The 18,560-nt window shown below is 32.4% G+C and overlaps 1 protein-coding gene across 2 annotated transcripts; it reads right to left on the bottom strand.

Moving 5' to 3' along the window:
- Window positions 1–808: 808 nt before the first annotated feature.
- LOC132716617 (hydroxyacylglutathione hydrolase, mitochondrial-like) lies at window positions 809–17,556 on the bottom strand. Of its 2 annotated transcripts, XR_009623836.1 has the most exons (9): window positions 17,410–17,556; window positions 14,032–14,180; window positions 11,299–11,481; window positions 10,267–10,369; window positions 9,202–9,305; window positions 7,935–8,036; window positions 5,079–5,158; window positions 1,917–2,087; window positions 809–1,551 (listed from the first exon to the last, which is right to left on the bottom strand). XR_009623836.1 is itself a non-coding variant. In XM_060699925.1 (8 exons), the coding sequence occupies exons 1-8, from the start codon at window positions 17,465–17,467 to the stop codon at window positions 1,994–1,996; spliced, it is 873 nt and encodes a 290-aa protein (XP_060555908.1). In that variant the 5' UTR covers window positions 17,468–17,556; the 3' UTR covers window positions 809–1,993. The 2 variants fall into 2 exon arrangements, 1 of the variants encoding a protein (XP_060555908.1); XM_060699925.1 differs by having other exon boundaries at window positions 809–2,087.
- Between the last annotated feature and the right edge of the window lie 1,004 nt (window positions 17,557–18,560).

The following is an 18,560-nucleotide window of genomic DNA, read 5'->3' as shown; positions in this document are numbered from 1 at the left end:
CAAAATAAAATGATGAGATTTGTTCTAAACCTTGATTACAGAGTTCATATTGGCCCTTCCCATTTTAAATTCCTTTATTGGCTACCAGTTTGTAAGAGAGTTGAACAAATTATGTTATGTCATGTTTTTAAGGTTAAAAACCAAATGGCCCCAAAGTACTTAAGTGATTGTTTTGTTTCTCAGAAATCTATGCATTCTTATTGCACCAGACTGAGTAAAAAGAGAGGGTATTGTCTTCCTAAGGTTAAAGGTTTTGGGTCAGTCTTTAAGTTTTATTGGTGCTAAACTCTGGAACAGTCTTCCAACTTGTATGATTGAAATTAACAAATTTCATCGTTTTAAGGTTGCCAACAAATTACTTTTAAGTAGTCCCTGTGATAATAAATCGCAATAATCCTGTATACTGTGATAATTTTTTAATGTAATCTTTTCTTAATATGCACATGATTATTTCTTAATGATGTGATACTGACTTTTTAATGAATTACATTACTTTACGTTTTAAATTGTGATAATTTTAAATGATATCTTTCATTAATGTGATTTTTCTTATAATAAGTAAATTTTTATTTTCTTTTATGAAATACCTCTCTTTGTCATGCCACCAAATGCTAAGGACCACAATGGAAACAAGAGCTTGCTCTTTTTTGTGTTATCCTTGGTTTTGGGAACATGTCATGGTTTACATAATATAGTATTTATTTATTTATTTGTAATTGTTTTAATCTATATTGTGTTTGTTTATCATGTAACATGTACCTTTTGCCAAAATAAATATATCTATCTATCTATCTATCTATAACAACAATCATGATTTACAGCTATTTATTTTCAATGGATAGATTTTTTCATGTATATATAAAAAATTGTACAATGAAAATAACATAGGAATGGAGCTAAAGTTCTTGCAAGAAAATTCTGTTTATGTAAAAGCCAATAATCAGCACTGGAAAATACAGAAACTGAACTCAGTTACATGTTATATATATATACACAAACTTATATCATGCTGTTATTTCATCACATAATTTTAAATGACATATCATTTTTACACGTTAATATGTTCACCATGTAAAAGATCCTGTAACACAATTTTTTACGGTTTTATATCAAAAATAGCATACTCAAATTAAGATTTATCATTATTGTAAGTTCAAAAAAGCCTTATTTATAAAGATATTACCGAATTTACATTTCATGTAAATAAAGGGAGGTAATTAGAAATTTATTTTCGATAAAGTTTAGCCTAAATTTAACAATAAGAAATTAATGCAAACATTTTAATAATTACATATAATTAATCATTTATGCGAATAAATGTTTGTAGAACATATTTAACATATTCTTGGATGTTTGGAAATTATTTTAGAAGAATAATCATAAACAGATTTAAAATTTCACTTAAGTGTTGTTTCATCCTTAATTACAACATACAGGATCTTTAACATTTTCATCTATCATATGTCAGAATGTGACAATATAGCAGAATAGACTGTCATGTTGTTTCTTCCTTCATTGTTTTCAGTGTAAGGTGCATGTGTGACAAGGGGCCTGAAAGGGAGGGGTGATATTTTTATAGTAAAATTCATATCAATAAGGTGATAAGTTTCATACACAGTTAATCATATGATAGAATAAAATATTTCAGTTCATTCAAACTTTAATAAAAAACCTTGTTCAGAAAGAAAAGTTATTTAGCGTTTGCTAGAGGTGAACTACATGTATAAATAGCTTTGAAACACATCCAGGGTCTGTACTCTCAGATGGATGAATCCTCATTAAGTTTTTTGCCTTAAGATGGGTGGGGTAAATAATAACTCTTTTAAAAACAGAATTCTCAGTAAAAATATTTATGTACATAAAATATGTAAGCATCCCGATAAAGCTTTTCTAATGATACAAATAAGTAACAGTACTTTTATAATCATCAAGTCGCAGTTATCTTTATTGTAATTGACAAGGTGAATTAAAAAATTCATAATTCATCTGACAGTCAAGTTGGTTTGAAGGTATCTTTTTCTTTCCTTAAGTACCCCATCACTTCAATTGGGTCAGTACATCCACAATGTTTCTTAACACTTTCACATCTGAAAGGTAAGGAATATTAGTTAATTAGTATGGACACGTATTGTACATGTATTTGTATAAAAAACTTTCAGCTTCAAATAGTTATAAACATAAAGACATGTAATTTGAAATAAAATGCTTATCATAAAATTATGATTATAGAGGAGTGGCCTTTTTTGTCTTCCTGTCTGTCAACATGGTCAATGGATTATGTCTTCAAGGATTACTTAAGATAAATATCTGTGTTTCTTTAGAAAATATTCTAAGTGATATATCTGCAGGTAGTTACATAACATATGTTTCTTAAGTGAATAAAATAAACTTATTATGTCAGGTTATTTCACATGAAATAACATATTGACACTGGGATCAATATTGATCAATCAAAATGTGTTCTAACAGAAGACCGGACTATTTCACTGGCTTGAATGAATAGAAAAGACAATGAAAAAATAAAAAAAAAGCAATTTTTGACTCGAAGGCCATAAACTTTATTTCTTTGTATAGAAACTTACTAGACCATGTAACATACTTAATAAGTAAACACAGGGCTTTTTAATGTCGAAGATTTTAAGAAGCCTTTTCTCTTTAATGTTTAAGTAGCAAATATTGAAATAGGTTTTTTTTTGTTATATGGGCATGATTGATAGAAATTTGCCCACTAGACAATCTACACACCTACAACCATGCTACATAACAAATACCTGACCACTGCTTTGTTAAATTACCAGTTTATGGAATAGATGTTTTTATTTTTTTCTGCTTTTTTTTGATAATTTAAACATTGGTAATTTGGTATTTAAACACGTTTTTTCATGCATTTAGATAAGGTTGTTTTTACAATGATGATTGTAAATAACAGTATAATTTTATTCTATAGAACTGGTAAAATAGTTACTTGAATTTCAACTTAGATATCAAAAATAGTTACTGTACATAGTACTAGAATGACTTAGTATTATTTGAAAAAAATGCCAGTGCTCCCTTTACATAGTTACTAAATCATTGTTATCATATACATGTTTTGTTCATATAGGACTGTAAATTATCTGACTTGCATACATAAGTATATATATAACTTATAATTGTATGAAAATCCAAATACCGGTATGTGGATATTCATTAAAGCAGCCCGCCTCCAGATTCATGCTAATTTTCATGAACATTTTGAAAGTGTATTAAAAAGTAGGATATTGTGAAATGAACAAAGAAAAATAATTTTCACATTGCAAACAGCACTTATAACCAAAATGAGGTCAAAATATGCAAAAATAGCCCTTACCGTATTAGTAACGCAGTAGAAATATAGTAAAAAATACAGCAAAATCAGTTATTTTTTGCAAATAACATGGAAATTATTACTTTTATCTATTTACTTTTCTTAAAATCTCAGAACTTTTTTTTTCAAGTTTGATTGTCTTAAAATAATTTGCTTCATCTGGAGGTGTGCAGCTTTAAATCCATTAATACATAATTGTTTGATCAAATGTTGGTAATCAATCATAACAAAATAAACTTAGTGTGAATAAAAAAACAACAGTCTTTATCCTTCTTAGCCCCATTCAGGCTTTCAGAGATGTGACAAGGCCATTCTAGAGGCATTCACTAATGTATCATATTAAAACATATTGTTAAAGTTGTACTGTATTTGAAAGACAATTTTGAAAGTTCTTTCCATAACAAGTGTCAATCTAAGTCTATGCATCAAACGTGACAAAAGGGTTGGTAAATTCTGACCTAAAGGCTTAAAGGCCATAATAATTTGTAGTGGCCCTCTTGACTATATGCCATGTAAGATATGATGGCCTGATATGTTGAAGAAGATACCAGAGAGAGATAAATATTAGTTGAGATGCTTGTTGAAAACCATTTAGATCTCACAGTGTAGGTCATGATTTACTATGTATAATATGTAGTGGCCCACTTGAATATGATACTATCTTAGATATATAATGGCTTGATATATTGAAAAATATGCCAGAGGTAGATAAATATGAGTTGAGATGCTGAAAGATATATAAAGCTAACAGTGGGTTCCCCACAGAACATTGTATTATTCATGTCTTAACAAAATAATCAAGTTACTGTATGTTGTACATTTCTTTCAGAAAAATACAATGTACCGTTTTAAATCCTTTAACTGAATAAAAACTTGCGTTCAATGACTTGTATCAGATAATATGCTCATTTTTTATTGTTCCTATTAAAGTGATAAAATTATGTTAATGTTAATTAACAAGTTTAAATGTCACAGTTTGGTAGTATTTGGTTTCAGAAAAATTATACTGTACTTATGACAAAGTGATACCTGGATACCTTTAAAATTATTTGAATAATGGGCAACAAAAAAGTTTTTTCACAACAATGGCAACACAACATCCATCATCATAGTTTGATTATTTTCTTCTTTTTTTTTTCTGGATGTTTGCTAAATATATTTGCATCATTAATAAAACATATCAGCCCAAAGTCTTGTACATGTATATTCATAGACAAAGATTTTTAACATAGACAAAGATTTTTCAATTATTTTCTAAATATCTATTTTAAGGTTCTAGTAAAAGTTAGTTACATATAATATTATGACAATTTTTAATTTCTTATAAGAAACATAATTATCTACTTACACAAGATAACATACATTAACATGTTACCATTTGCTTTGAAAGTGTTATGGTTTCCTAGACTTATTGGGTTTTGTCTAGGTCAGTGTTTAAGTTCTTCTGTCATTGTCTATAAATGAGTCGCTTCATAACAAAACCAACATAATGGGTTTGCGACCAGCATGGATCCAGACCTGCATGCGCATCCCCGCAGTCTGATCAGGATCCATGCTGTTCGCTATCAGTTTCTCTACTTGTTATAGGGTTTGTAAGCAAACAGCATGGATCCTGATCAGACTGCACGGATGCACAGGCTGGTCTGGATCCATGCTGGTCGCAAACCCATTATGTTGGTTTTGTCATGACGCGGCTCAAATTTATCAGAAGAGTATCAGTACATGTACTTACTGAACTCTCATAAAAGGATTAATTTTCTTCTCCTCATCAATTGTTGACGGTATAGTTGGTAGATTATTGTCTCTCAGATTCTGAATAAACAATATAATAAAGATCTGATACATCAAAAAACTAACAGTTTGATAAGCTTAACTGTAATCTGCATAATAAAAATATAAAAGTAATTGACCTTTACTTAAATATCTTTTTTTTTTTCAATGTTATAATAATTTCAACTTTTTTACATCTTATTATTATATACTTATAAATGAAATATTGTGAAACATTGATGAAATAAAATGTATATTTTCATTTTCTGTTTTTTCACTGTAAAAAATATATAGTAAACAGAAAACAGAGTTTTTTTTATAAATACAGGATTTATTTTTATCTTTTGGTATGAAAATTATCATATTTCAATCATGGCGGTAGCCACTAATGTAATATTTTTCATACCACCAAATGAAAATAAATCTTGTATTTATAGAAAGAATTTAAATATCCTCTATATAGGTTACTATATCTGTTTCTCAGGGACAAGTCCTACTGAAATTACAAAAACCTCTAATTTGACACTAGTACTAGTCAGCTCCAAGAAGCAGACTCAATAATGATTAAAACAGACTTAAGTTTTTAATCATTCTACATAATAGTTTTAAAGATACAACAAGAATGAGGTTTTTAAATATGACAAGTAAATAATAATGAAAGTTAACTGGCTTGGCCGAGTGGTTGACAGGTCAGACTAGTAATCTAAAGTTTGCTGACTGTGTGGATTCCAACCCTGTCAGGGGTAAACAATTATTTTCTTGAGCAAGAAACTCTGCTTTCATTGCTTAGTATTGGTTGGTTCCAGGAACGGATTCAAGACTGTTTCAATGAGCTTATAGCTTCCAACACAATCAAAGTAAAATAAATTTATATAAACTCAATATGACACAACAATTCATAGCAGTTTAAAACTAAAGCTGTTTGAGGAGATGCACGCTCAACTTTTCTCAAAGCTGTATAGTAAACTAGCACTTATATAGCACTTCCTTCGTTTGAAAGGGCATATATGAGTATAATGTTTAAATAACGGTTCAAAAATATGTTAACTGCTTATTACTGGAAGAATGTAGCAATGAACATGAAAATGTATGTCATAAAGGTAAAAAAATGTAAAATAAGTAGTACTTTGACTTCCATACAAAATCCCTATAACTATACTAACTGCCAAACAAGAGGGCCATGATGGCCCTAGATCGCTCACCTGACCCATCAAACTCATCCAAACAATTACCTAGACAAGCATTCTGACCAAGTCTCATGACAGGTGAGTCAAAAATGTGACCACTACAGTGTTAACAAGGATTATCCATATTTAAGTAGTGTGACCTAGTTTTTTACCCAGGTGACCCATATTCAAACTTGACCTAGAAATCATCAAAACAAACTTTCAGACCAATTTCCAGGATACTTGGATCAAAACAGTAGCAACTAGAGTGTTAACAAGATTTTTCTATTTTTAGCTCCGGTGACCTAGTTTCACATGCGATTTCGTCCGAGCAATTACCTAGACAAGCATCCTGACCAAGTTTGATGATAATTGAGTCGAAAATGTGACCACTAGAATGTTAACAAGGTTTTTCAATATTTGGGCGGTGTGACCTAGTTTTTCATCCAAGATGACCCATGTTCGAACTTGACTTAGAAATCATCAAAACAAACTTTCAGACCAATTTACAGGATATTTGGATCAAAACAGTAGCCACTAGAGTGTTAACAAGATTTTTCTATTTTTAGCTCCTGTGACCTAGTTTTTCATCCGAGATGACCAATGTTCAAACTCATCCAAGCTATCAACTAGACAAACATCCTGACCAAGTTTGATGATGATTGAGGCAAAATTGTGACCGCTAGAGTGTTAACAAGGTTTTTCTATTTTTAGCTCTTGTGACCTAGTTTTTCATCCGAGATGACAAATATTCAAACTCATCTGAGCTATCAAATAGATAAGCATCCTGACCAAGTTTGATGATGATTGAGGCAAAAATGTGACCGCTGGAGTGTTAACAAGGTTTTTCTATTTTTAGCTCCGGTGACCTAGTTTTTCATCTGAGATGACCCATGTTCGAACTCATGCAAGCTATCACCTAGACAAGCATCCTGACCAAGTTTGATGATGATTGAGGCAAAAATGTGACCGCTAGTGTGTTAACAAAGTTTTTCTATTTTTAGCTCTTGTGACCTAGTTTTTCATCCGAGATGACCCATGTTCGAACTCATCCAAGCTATCACCTAGACAAGCATCCTGACAAAGTTTGATGATGATTGATGCCAAAATGTGATCGCTTGAGTGTTAACAAGGTTTTTCTATTTTTAGCTCCGGTGACCTACTTTTTCATCCGAGATGACCCATGTTCGAACTCATCCGAGCTATCACCTAGACAAACATACTGACCAAGTTTGATGATTATTGAGGCAAAAATGTGACCTCTAGAGTGTTAACAAGGTTTTTCTATTTTTAGCTCTTGTGACCTAGTTTTTCATCCGAGATGACCCATGTTCGAACTCATCCGAGCTATCAACTAGATAAGCATCCTGACCAAGTTTGATGATGATTGAGGCAAAAATGCGACCGCTAGAGTGTTAACAACAAAATGTGAACGGACGGACGACGGACAATCGTCGATCCTAAGCTCGGGTGAGCTAAAAAGCAACAGAACCAAAGACGGTTCAGGTACATTTGAAAAAGGCCAATAAGTATCTTTTTGGAAATTATAAAAAGGCACCAACAAAAAGGTTTTTAGAAATAACATTAAAAGTATTTCTTTGACATAATGGGCCTTAAAAGAATTTTATCTAATATGTAATCTGGTCTCTCACCTGAGCTGATTTTATCTTATTCTGTATATCAACATTAGCTGGTTCAGTATGTATAGCAAATTTCAGGTTAGCAGTAGTGTATTCATGCCCACAAAACACTCGCTGAAATATTAAAAAAATATGCATTACAGCTAGATTATTCCTATTTGCTGAATTAAACAAAAAATCTAGTATATCTGCAATATACCTGTTAAGTCATATTTGTTGGAGTTTTTTTGTTGTTTTTTTTAGATCAAAGCAACACTGTGGTATAAATGTCATATGACAAGCAGACAACACTGCTGCTTTAATACTAAACTTTAGTACACGCATGTTTTCACACAATTCTGTACCTGGACATAAAAAAATGTTCTCGAGGGAATTCAAACCCACAGAAGCAATGACAAGCAATTCAAAGTGAGCTTTCTTAACCACTCAGCCAATGAAGTCCTCTAATGTCACAGAACCAGTGGTTCCTCTTGCATCATCTACTTGAACACTTGGAGCAAACAATATAAACCTAGCTAAATATCTATTCTTACAATTTTTATCTTACATCTTTAATTATACATCCTTAAAATAAAATAGTACACCTTACAGATACTGAAGTTGACTAACAGATACTGATGTTGACTAACAGATACTGAAGTTGACTAACAGATACTGAAGTTGACTAACAGATACTGATGTTGACTAACAGATACTGAAGTTGACTAACAGATACTGATGTTGACTCTGATGTTGACTAACAGATACTGAAGTTGACTAACAGATACTGAGGTTGACTAACAGATACTGAAGTTGACTAACAGTTACTGATGTTGACTAACAGATACTGATGTTGACTAACAGATACTGAAGTTGACTAACAGATACTGAAGTTGACTAACAGATACTGATGTTGACTAACAGATACTGAAGTTGTCTAACAGATACTGATGTTGACTAACAGATACTGAGGTTGACTAACAGATACTGATGTTGACTAACAGATACTGATGTTGACTAACAGATACTGAAGTTGACTAACAGATACTGAAGTTGACTAACAGATACTGATGTTGACTAACAGATACTGAGGTTGACTAACAGATACTGAGGTTGACTAACAGATACTGAGGTTGACTAACAGATACTGTGGTTGACTTAATAATTTCCCATAACTTCCCATCTTGGGAAATACTACAAATGTCAACCCTGTTTTCTGTCTATATTACAGAGAAAAATAAATTATGAAATAGTTTTTCGATGAGTCTACAACAATTTTGTAGATCTATAATAGACTTACAGTTTCACCAGGCAAGGAAGAAAGAATTTCAATCAGCGCTGAATACATCTGTGGAGGTGTTCCTTCAAAAAATCTTCCACAACCTCCGCTAAATAACGTATCACCTATCATAAAAATAACAATCATTAACATGTCATAAATACTCTTTACAAATAAACTGCTAACTATTGGTAAAAAATACCTAACCTTTAACAAAAATAGAAATGACGTACATCAGTATGTCAAACATTTCTATTCTTATTTTTTCTTGTAGCTTATCATGTAAAGATTAAAAATTTTCAGCTTAAGCAGGCATTTGGTCACTGTGACCTCCCTGCATTACTTCAACATAAATGCTCACTACCTGAGTAGGGCCATTAGCCTTAAATTAATTAAATACCTAGCTTCCTTACATGCAAGTATTTAAATTTCATGATAGGATAATATCTCAACTTGTAAGTCAACTAACAAATGGAGACCCAAATGTGAAACGCTAATTTGATGTATAGAACATGTATATAATAAAACTGGGTGTTATAAATGTGTGTATTCAGAATAAACACTTTATGTAATATTCAATATAAACAGTTTATGCATTATTCATTAAAAACACTTAATATGATATTCAATATAAACATTTATTCCTGTGTAGATATTACCCACATTCAATCAAAAGTAACGTTTAGTGTTTCTTTCTGGTAAAAATGATCAAGAAGAAAAATTTCAACCTTTGTTGATAAATTGTGCATTTTACTATTTATTGTTTGTTTTGATTATTAATGTTGCACCAACAAAGTATAGGTCATACGGCAACTTTCCAGATTTACTGGTGTAGGAAGATGTCAGTCCATGCATTATTTCAAGCACAATTGGCAGCCGAGTAGGACCCCAAAAGCTAACTAGATAGCTTCCTCACATAAAAAAATCCAAAGTCCATGTCCGGATTCAATTCCACAGCAGTGAGGGGCAAGTGGTTTTGAGTAATTGATTATAAAATGTAAATTCACACTTGCAAAAATGTTGTTACAAAACAAGTTTTTTTATAATATTTTATCGTACAATAACCTGGTTTGGTGGTAAATTTACCTGTGAAGACAGCTGGGTCTGCTTTATTTCCGGTAACATAGTAACAGATATGCCCCGCTGTATGGCACGGTGTAAACAAACATTTTATGTTCAAGTTCCCCAGCTGACAATGAAAAATAATAATATAATTATATATAGGTATAGAGTGTACATTGTATATTGTTTGTGTATCATAAAAAATTCAACATAACAAAATAAATCAACTCATTCATATTTACAACATAAACAAGTTGATATTGTCTCAGTGCAGCAATGATAACACTAACAGACTGCCTGCTCATATTGCAGCTAGATTTCTCTCCTATTGATTTAATGTTACACTGAAAACTATATGGGGCAACCAGGGCCGAGTGGTTAAGGTCGTTGACTTCAAATCACTTGCCCCTCACCGCTGTGGGTTCGAATCCCGAATGGATTATTTCATGTGAGGAAACTACCCAGCTAGCTTATGAAACTTTGGTGGTTCTACTCCAATGCCCATTTGTGGATGAAATAACACATAGAGGGACACCTGAGGTCTTCCTCTACCAGTTAAACTGAAAAGTCGACATATGACCTATACTGTGTTGGTGCGACTTAAAACCCAATCAAACAAAACTGAAAACTATAACATAGTTACAAAGCAACTTTCACTACACCAAAATCTCATCTCTCAGTTTCCGACAAGGGCTGGCATAATTGTAGAACTACTAACCTTCTGTATATAACTTACAGGATAGGAATACATGAAATTTATAGAAATGTCAATAAAAAATCTCATCAGTTGTTACAGTATTACACTTATTACAGTATCACAAATAGGAAGGTAAAATTAGTGGATGATTCAGGCCCTGGGCTGGAATGCCTTTATGACAGTTTTATGCTATATTGGCAGTAGTGTACTCTCTCATCAAAACATTAAATTGATATAATCCTGTTGTCTCTTTAAATAAAGTTGTTATTATTATTTTATTATAACTAAAATGTAATACTGTTATTATAAATGTGTTACTTCCAATGTTCAAACAACTTTTCAAAAAAAACAATTTATACCTTAAATTCTGTGTTATGGGAAACTTTATCAGTTAATGCTCCGATCCTGTCATCACCTCCGTACACTGGTATTTTACCAGTTTGAGCAATGAGTTTTTCATTACCACCAGCGTGATCCCAGTGATGGTGGGTTGTCAGTACACATGTTAATTTTACATTCTCTTCTTTTACTGCTTTCAGAATCTGAAATAAACATTAGAGCATCACATGATGTGTTAAATGCCCATCTCTTAAAAATTCTATGTTAGAATAGCTCAAAATATATTGCTTTCAGAATTATGCCCCTAGAGTGTAATAACTGCACCTTGTCATGATAAGCAAGGATTTCCAGTTTCATCTTGATGAGTTTTAAAATGTTTGAATAATGGGCTACATTAAAGTTTTTGCACTACACCAATGACAACAACAATGACGGCAACGCCACAGCAATCAAACTAGCTTGACTTTTTTTTTCAAAACTGACAAGGTAAAAATAACAAGAGCTGTCCGTAAGACAGCGCGCTCGACTTTTTTAGTGCTTGCCTATAATACAAAACATTGACAGTTAAGGGCCATAATTCAAATAAAATCTTTGACAGAATTACCTTCTCCTGGACATGTTTGGGAATCATGATTGTAAACAAGTATTCCAACTTTCAAATTAATATCTCAAACAGTTCAGTCAAAAAGTGGACTGGTACTAAAAACTTAACCAAGATTCTAAGTCGATAAAAGGCCTTAATTTTTAAAACAAATCCTTGACAGAGTTACCTTCTCTTGCGTACAGATGGGGGTAATGATGTGAAATAGCATTAAAAGTTTCAAAGCAATATCTCAAAGGGTTAAGGCAATAAGTGGATTTTACCCATATTCAATGTATTTTCTAAGTCAAAAAGGGGCATAATTCTGTCAAAAACCTTGACAGAGTTATGTCCTCTTGTCTGTTGATGAAGGTCGTGATGGTAAACAAGTATGGTCAGTTTCAAAGCAATACCTCCAATGGTTTTGAAATAAAGTGAGGTGGTACAAAAAACTTAACCAAGCTCAATACACTTTCTAAGTCAAAAAAGGGCCATAATTCTGTCAAAAACCTTGACAGAGTTATGTACTCTTGTCTGTAGATGGAGGTTATGATGGTGAACAAGTATGGTAAGTTTCAAAGCCATACTTGTAATACTTCTGAAATAAAGTGGGGTGGTACGAAAAACTTAACCAAGGTGTGACGCCAACGCTAACGCTAACGCCGACGCCGACGCCGACGCCGGGGCGAGTAGGATTGCTCCCCTTTTCATAGAAAAGTCGAGCTAAAAATGCTTAAAAATTTCACTCTTACATGTATATGTTATGTCACATCACTTATGTTAAATTACATGCATAATGTTACTTTTAAGGTTTTAGTCATTTAATGCATAAAATATTTAGCTCAGATTAATTTAATTTCATTTATCTGTTATCAGAAAGGAATTATCAAGTTTTAAGTTTACTGTAACCTAATTCGCGGTCATCGGCCCATATACACAATATAATATCAAAAACATGGACATCTGGTTGTGTCACAAAGAATAATACACAATACAATATCAAAAATATGTACATATGGTTGCTATGTACACATAGCTGATAATGTACAACATGTTAAGTCAAACTCAGAGAATGAAATACAACACAATAAACCTATGAATGCATCAAAAACAAGCTTTAGTTTACATTTACGTATTTTTCTGGAAAAAATCTTTTATCAACTTTTATCAATATTTATCATAAGTTTGGTTACATACAATGCTAAACTTTTTACTTAAAGATGATGATGGATTTTCATTAAGTATGAGAACTGACTTGTTCTTCATGTCTTCCCTTATACATGTACCAATTAAACAGATATTGTTGTCTTATACTATCAAATTTGGGGTAAATAAAAAAGGATGATATTCATTTTCAATGACTAAATGGTTACTATTAATAAAGTAGTGGAGACTTATTTTATCTGATTCTCTCAATACTAGTGTCATCCAATTTCTATGTTTAACCTACAGTTTGAGCATCTGAAACCCGCTAGAAATGGCGAATCCATAGATAAAATTAATATTGTTCAACATTGAGTAAAGATTTATATGTAGTGTATGTGTCACATCTTGTAGAGCAATTCTGTACCAAACATTGTTTAAAAGAATATATAAACATATTAAAGTCTCCTGTATTTTGGCATATCCAAACATAACCATACTTAGTATTACAAATTACTATTATTCATCCTGGCTTTTAACTGTAATTGAAGATTATGTGTGTGTGGTATCAACCCTACAAGCAACATTGTCTGTAAAAAGTAAATATGATTATCTGGTGTATCAGTCATCATAAATATATGGTTACACATTTCTCTTAACTGGGGTATATAATAAGTTCATTAATGTATAAGTTAAACCACAGATTTATATAAATCCATAAATCCGTGGTTAAACATACTGGGTAAATTCAAATATCCTTATCTTGCGCCAATGTTATAAAATATATACCTCAGCGCACCAGAGATACAATCACATGATATCTACAAAGTCTTTCTTGTCTTTCGAAAAATTTCGAATTCTTCTAACTTCAATAAACACAGTAAAACCAGCCAATAAATGCCAATACAAAGAAATTGGCAAACACATGGTCTTTGAAGCAAGTAAACCATAAAAACACTTTTATTATCTTAAAACTGAAGGCCACATAAAATTTAAATCTTTAGACTTTAATCCTGAAAAGAGAGAGAACCTTTTCTGGTTCCACAGGGTCCACTACTGCACACTGTTTTGTTTCATCATCAATCAGTAGATACATGTAATTATCTTCAAGAGCTGGTTCCAATCGTATCCTCATCTTGTCAAGCCAGGTCGTAGTACTCCGACAGTGACTTCTGCTCACTAGAAAAGCAAGATAAACATTTTTCATATTTTATGTGAGAGTTAATGCGTTGACATTATAATATAAAATAATCATTTGCTGCCTGCTTATTATAGCGATCTCGAAGAGCATCATGGTAACACGAGTACCTGCTAGATAAGTGATGGTTTTTAAAACCTTCGCCGGAAGTACTGCAAAATTATGGGTTTATTGATCAATTGCAACTTTACGAGTTACAAGATAACAAAAAAGCCGAGGAATTCTGATTGAAAAATGAATGTGTAGACTGGTCTCCTGCGCACTTCTATTGCAATCATAATAGGGCAGGGAATAGGGGTGTGCATCATCAGATAAGTGCTGATTCGATCCAATCCGCGATTCAGCAGTTATGATCGATTCACAAAATGAACCACAAATCTTTTGGTATCAAGGCATCTGTTAAAACATGAACATTAGTTCTGAAAACATGTTAAACATGATAAACATTAAACATATATGCAATTGTTCTCATTTTCAATTGAAATCTTAAGTATTTCCAAACATTGGAAGTAATTGTTGCTGGTTGAATTTTATATTGGTGTGACCCTTTTTTCAGCCATTGTTGCAGACAGGATGTTTGACGTCACATTGACGTAATTATAAACTCGAGTTTCGTAAGTTTTGGATTATCAAAAATAAAACTGATCAATACAGTCATGTCACGACGTTATTATAAATCTATATACAGTGACTTAAAATATTTATTTATTATCATGTAAAAACATAGTGCTCATCATAAAGTGATTCCTTTTTGGAAACTTCCTAGCTCTGACAGCCTCATGGTACTTGTTTTTTCACTTGCTGTCTTTAATTAGCAAATTGTATTAACCCTTTCCCCCATGAGCATATTTTGAAAAATGGCCATTTTCACTGAAACTTGCCTCCTCTTACAAGTTCAAACTGCTATGAAACTATGAAAAATGCTTCAATACTAATCAAACTTGGCACAAATGTTGACTGGACCATTGCCTTTGTAACAACATGCTCAGTCTTAAATTTCCTGTTACCATGGCAATGAGGGGACATCTCAAAATTGCCAAAAATCACTTTTTTGCCTCGATTTTTTCCATCAAAATTTATTTCAAAGTGCTGCAACTTCTCAAGGGATTGAGATCATAGAGTCAAAGGCTTTTCATCGTTGGTTACACGTTACCTTATGATCGACCTGGGGTCATTTTAAGCCTCTCACAAGTCCCCGTGCATAGGCTTTGCCTAATTCATACATGTGACAAATGAAAAGGGCCAAATCTGGATTTTCAGCTGGATTTTGAGGCTCAAAACTGGATTTTTTCATCGACTCGAATTTCAATGCGTGTTTGGCACATTTGGTTCAAAGAATCTATATTACTCTCAAAATCATTAGATGATTATACTTTTTATGATTTTTTTGTTGATCAATATTAATTTATTTCACCAAAAAATAAATAAATAGATAAATAAGTGTAGTCATACAGGCTATTTCTAAAACAGTCACATTTTCACATTTCATTATTTTCAGTTTGAAAAATTATATCTGTCTTTTCAGTCATTCAATAATTGGCTACAAGCTATTTGAAAACGTGCAACAACTATTCATGAACATAAGACTCTGACAGTTAAATTACGTAACATAAGTAGAAGACTCAAAATAAATGCAAGAATCGTTCCGTTAATTAAATCCACATTTTTGCCTCGGTGATTGTGTAATTCCTAAACAAAACAAAAAAATTACCCACTCACTAAAAATAGGTTAATTAGACATCTCGAACAGGTTTTTGAATGATCCACTATAAATGATTCTGTTCACCTTTTATCTTTATCAGTGCGGCACTAATCAAAGAAAATCAAAGGTTGGGTAGTTTTGATGACGTAGCGTGTAATACCTACTGCCAAATTACAAAAGAGGTCAATTGACTGACACACGACACGTGATAAGTTAAATATGTGAGAATTACTTTGTGTATTGGAACTGTTTATTACGTCACCTTGCTGTCAATTAGCGACTCAACATTTAATCCTCTATAAATTAGGATATGGACAGATAACAATCAATGCCCGGAGGCACGGTTTACATTTTAGATATAGGTGCTGTGTCTGATTTTTTTTATGTTGATTTTATTTTTAAATATCGGGAATTCAAGCTGTTATATCGGGAATCGGGATCAGTGTCGAAATATCGGGATTTTTTTTAAATCCCGCCGGGATGTCACATGTATGCTAATTTCATATTAGATTGATCTAGAGTGGGTGGACCAACGCTCGGCGTAAAAATATTATATTTGATATGGCAAATTCAAATCAACGTCAACAAACCTCAATGTTATATGTCCATTTTCAAGACTGATGATATTGTTTTAAATAGCCATTGTGTAAAATTTGCTTATCACATAATGATGTGCATGGCTGGAGCTATAGATAGTCCGGATAAACAAGAGTGGTTTGCCTGAAATTGTACCATAGCTCGGCGTACAATACTACATTATGCAGGATTGTTTTTCGAATAAAATCTCTTTTTATCTTATAAAGAAAACATATTGAATAAATTGTAACAACCAAATTAGGTTCATACATTTACAAGTACCCAACTTTTAGTTTAAATGTTACAGTCCCAGAACTCAAGTGTTAAAAGATTTTAATAATTTATATGTTGGGGATTACATACGGTTGTTCGTCTGCTATAAGCATTGTCACGTGACTTTACCAGCAGTGAACCACACCAGGATAAAATGGTGAAAGATGTAAATAAAAGCACCAGTGACCTAAATCGGAGATAACTCGAGACATTTCCAGATATTCTAAAAAAAAATTTTTTTACGCCGAGCATTGGTATGCGCCGAGCATTGGTCCAACCACTCTAAATGGAAAATTGAAATACAAGCATGTATTCAGATATTTGCATTGTAAGATTCAATTACCAATCAATTTTATCTATGATGATTGGATAAAATAAAAAGGAGTACCTTACCACTGGAACTATCACAATAAATATGTAAATAACAAGTAGATAGAACATAATCTAGAACAATTTGACCAGCAGACAGAACAAGATCTAGAACACATGTATAACCTAGGACTAAAGATACGGGTAGAAACTTACCTCCTTCACTCACTAAGAACATACTTCAAATCGTTTTATCTTCTATGACATACTCATTTTAAATATCAGTTATGCAAAAACTATAATGGAATGCATATTTATCGTATCACTGCAACAAAAAAGTCATTACTTACGTATGTTTCCGCCGAAGAGTACCCGAAATGCTGAAACCGATTTACGGAACAACTGCATCAGTAACAATTAGCACTGACACCGCTTGCAAATGTCGTAAAAGTAAACATATGTTAAATATTTTCCGAATGAAAAATGATAACGTTCATATTAATTTGAGCAATGCTTTGTCTTCTATTGTATCATTGTAGGAACTCTTGATTTCATGTTTTGTTTTACAATAGTCGTAAAATTTGCTACTTGTCAAAACTTTGTAGAACTTTCTTCCATAGCTTTTGACTTAATTCTTACATGTCCATGGTAAATAACTTTATGTTTTCACATTGAATGAAATGTTTTTGAGAAGTTAATGGATTCTTATATGTTTTTGTGATAAAATATGTTAGGAATCGCCTATTCTATAGTGTGGTTACTGGTTTTCGCGATATCAATAATAATTGAATTTTTAGTTTCTGCTGTTGAATCTTGCAAGATAAAGTAAATGACTTACCTACTTTGATAAAATCAAGATATCAGATCCGGATACACTAATATGTCTTGATAATGGACGGATTAGTTTCACCTATTCAGTGTTGTGTACAGCACCAATGGCAGCTTGTAGAGGAATCACACAGAGCTCTGCAAAGTTTCACTTTGGCTTTGGGCCCTTTTCTGTCATCAGGTCATGGGTCACATCCAATCAAAGATTATGAAACATATACTCACATACTCTACTATCTCGTACCAAGGTCTTTTAGTACTACACTCTGGTCCTATTTGAAGGTGTTACTTCGTCTACTCTGACAAATTAGCAGGCTTATATTTCTGATGACCTTCCTTGTTCTAATCAGTACCGGTTTCGCAACTACTTGCTTTATCAAATAGCACTTTAGTTATGATACTCCCTCTGTGTCTGTCATTAAGCAGCCTATACTACCAATAAACAGTTTTAGGATCATATGTCCTATACCAACAAAACATTTTAATTTAAGATATTTCCACGCCTCTAGTCTAGTCATTGATCCCAAAGTAAAGCACCTCTGGCTTAATCAGACTTGCCCATTGAGAGCGGCAGTTTCCTTTTAATGTACAACCTCTGCGCATGGCCGAGTGGTTAACATGTTGAACTTGTAATCTAGTGGTTCAAACCCTGTCAGGGGCAAGTCATTGTTTC

Source organism: Ruditapes philippinarum, unplaced genomic scaffold, assembly GCF_026571515.1.
Source record: "Ruditapes philippinarum isolate M1 unplaced genomic scaffold, ASM2657151v2 ctg5843_1_1_1_1, whole genome shotgun sequence".
Classification (NCBI taxonomy): Eukaryota; Metazoa; Mollusca; class Bivalvia; order Venerida; family Veneridae; genus Ruditapes; species Ruditapes philippinarum.
Note: the sequence above shows the minus strand (reverse complement) of the source record. Positions and strands in the feature narration are given on the sequence as shown.

What these genes read in the sequence shown, in the direction of transcription:
- LOC132716617 (XM_060699925.1), bottom strand. Translation starts at nt 17,467, where the DNA reads ATGCAGTTGTTCCGTAAATCGGTTTCAGCATTTCGGGTACTCTTCGGC. An exon ending in ACTCTTCGGCGGAAACATAC is followed by an intron (nt 14,181 to 17,409) that starts GTAAGTAATGAC and finishes TTGCTTTTCTAG; the next exon opens with TGAGCAGAAGTCACTGTCGG. An exon ending in CTTCCTTGCCTGGTGAAACT is followed by an intron (nt 8,037 to 9,201) that starts GTAAGTCTATTA and finishes TTAATATTTCAG; the next exon opens with CGAGTGTTTTGTGGGCATGA.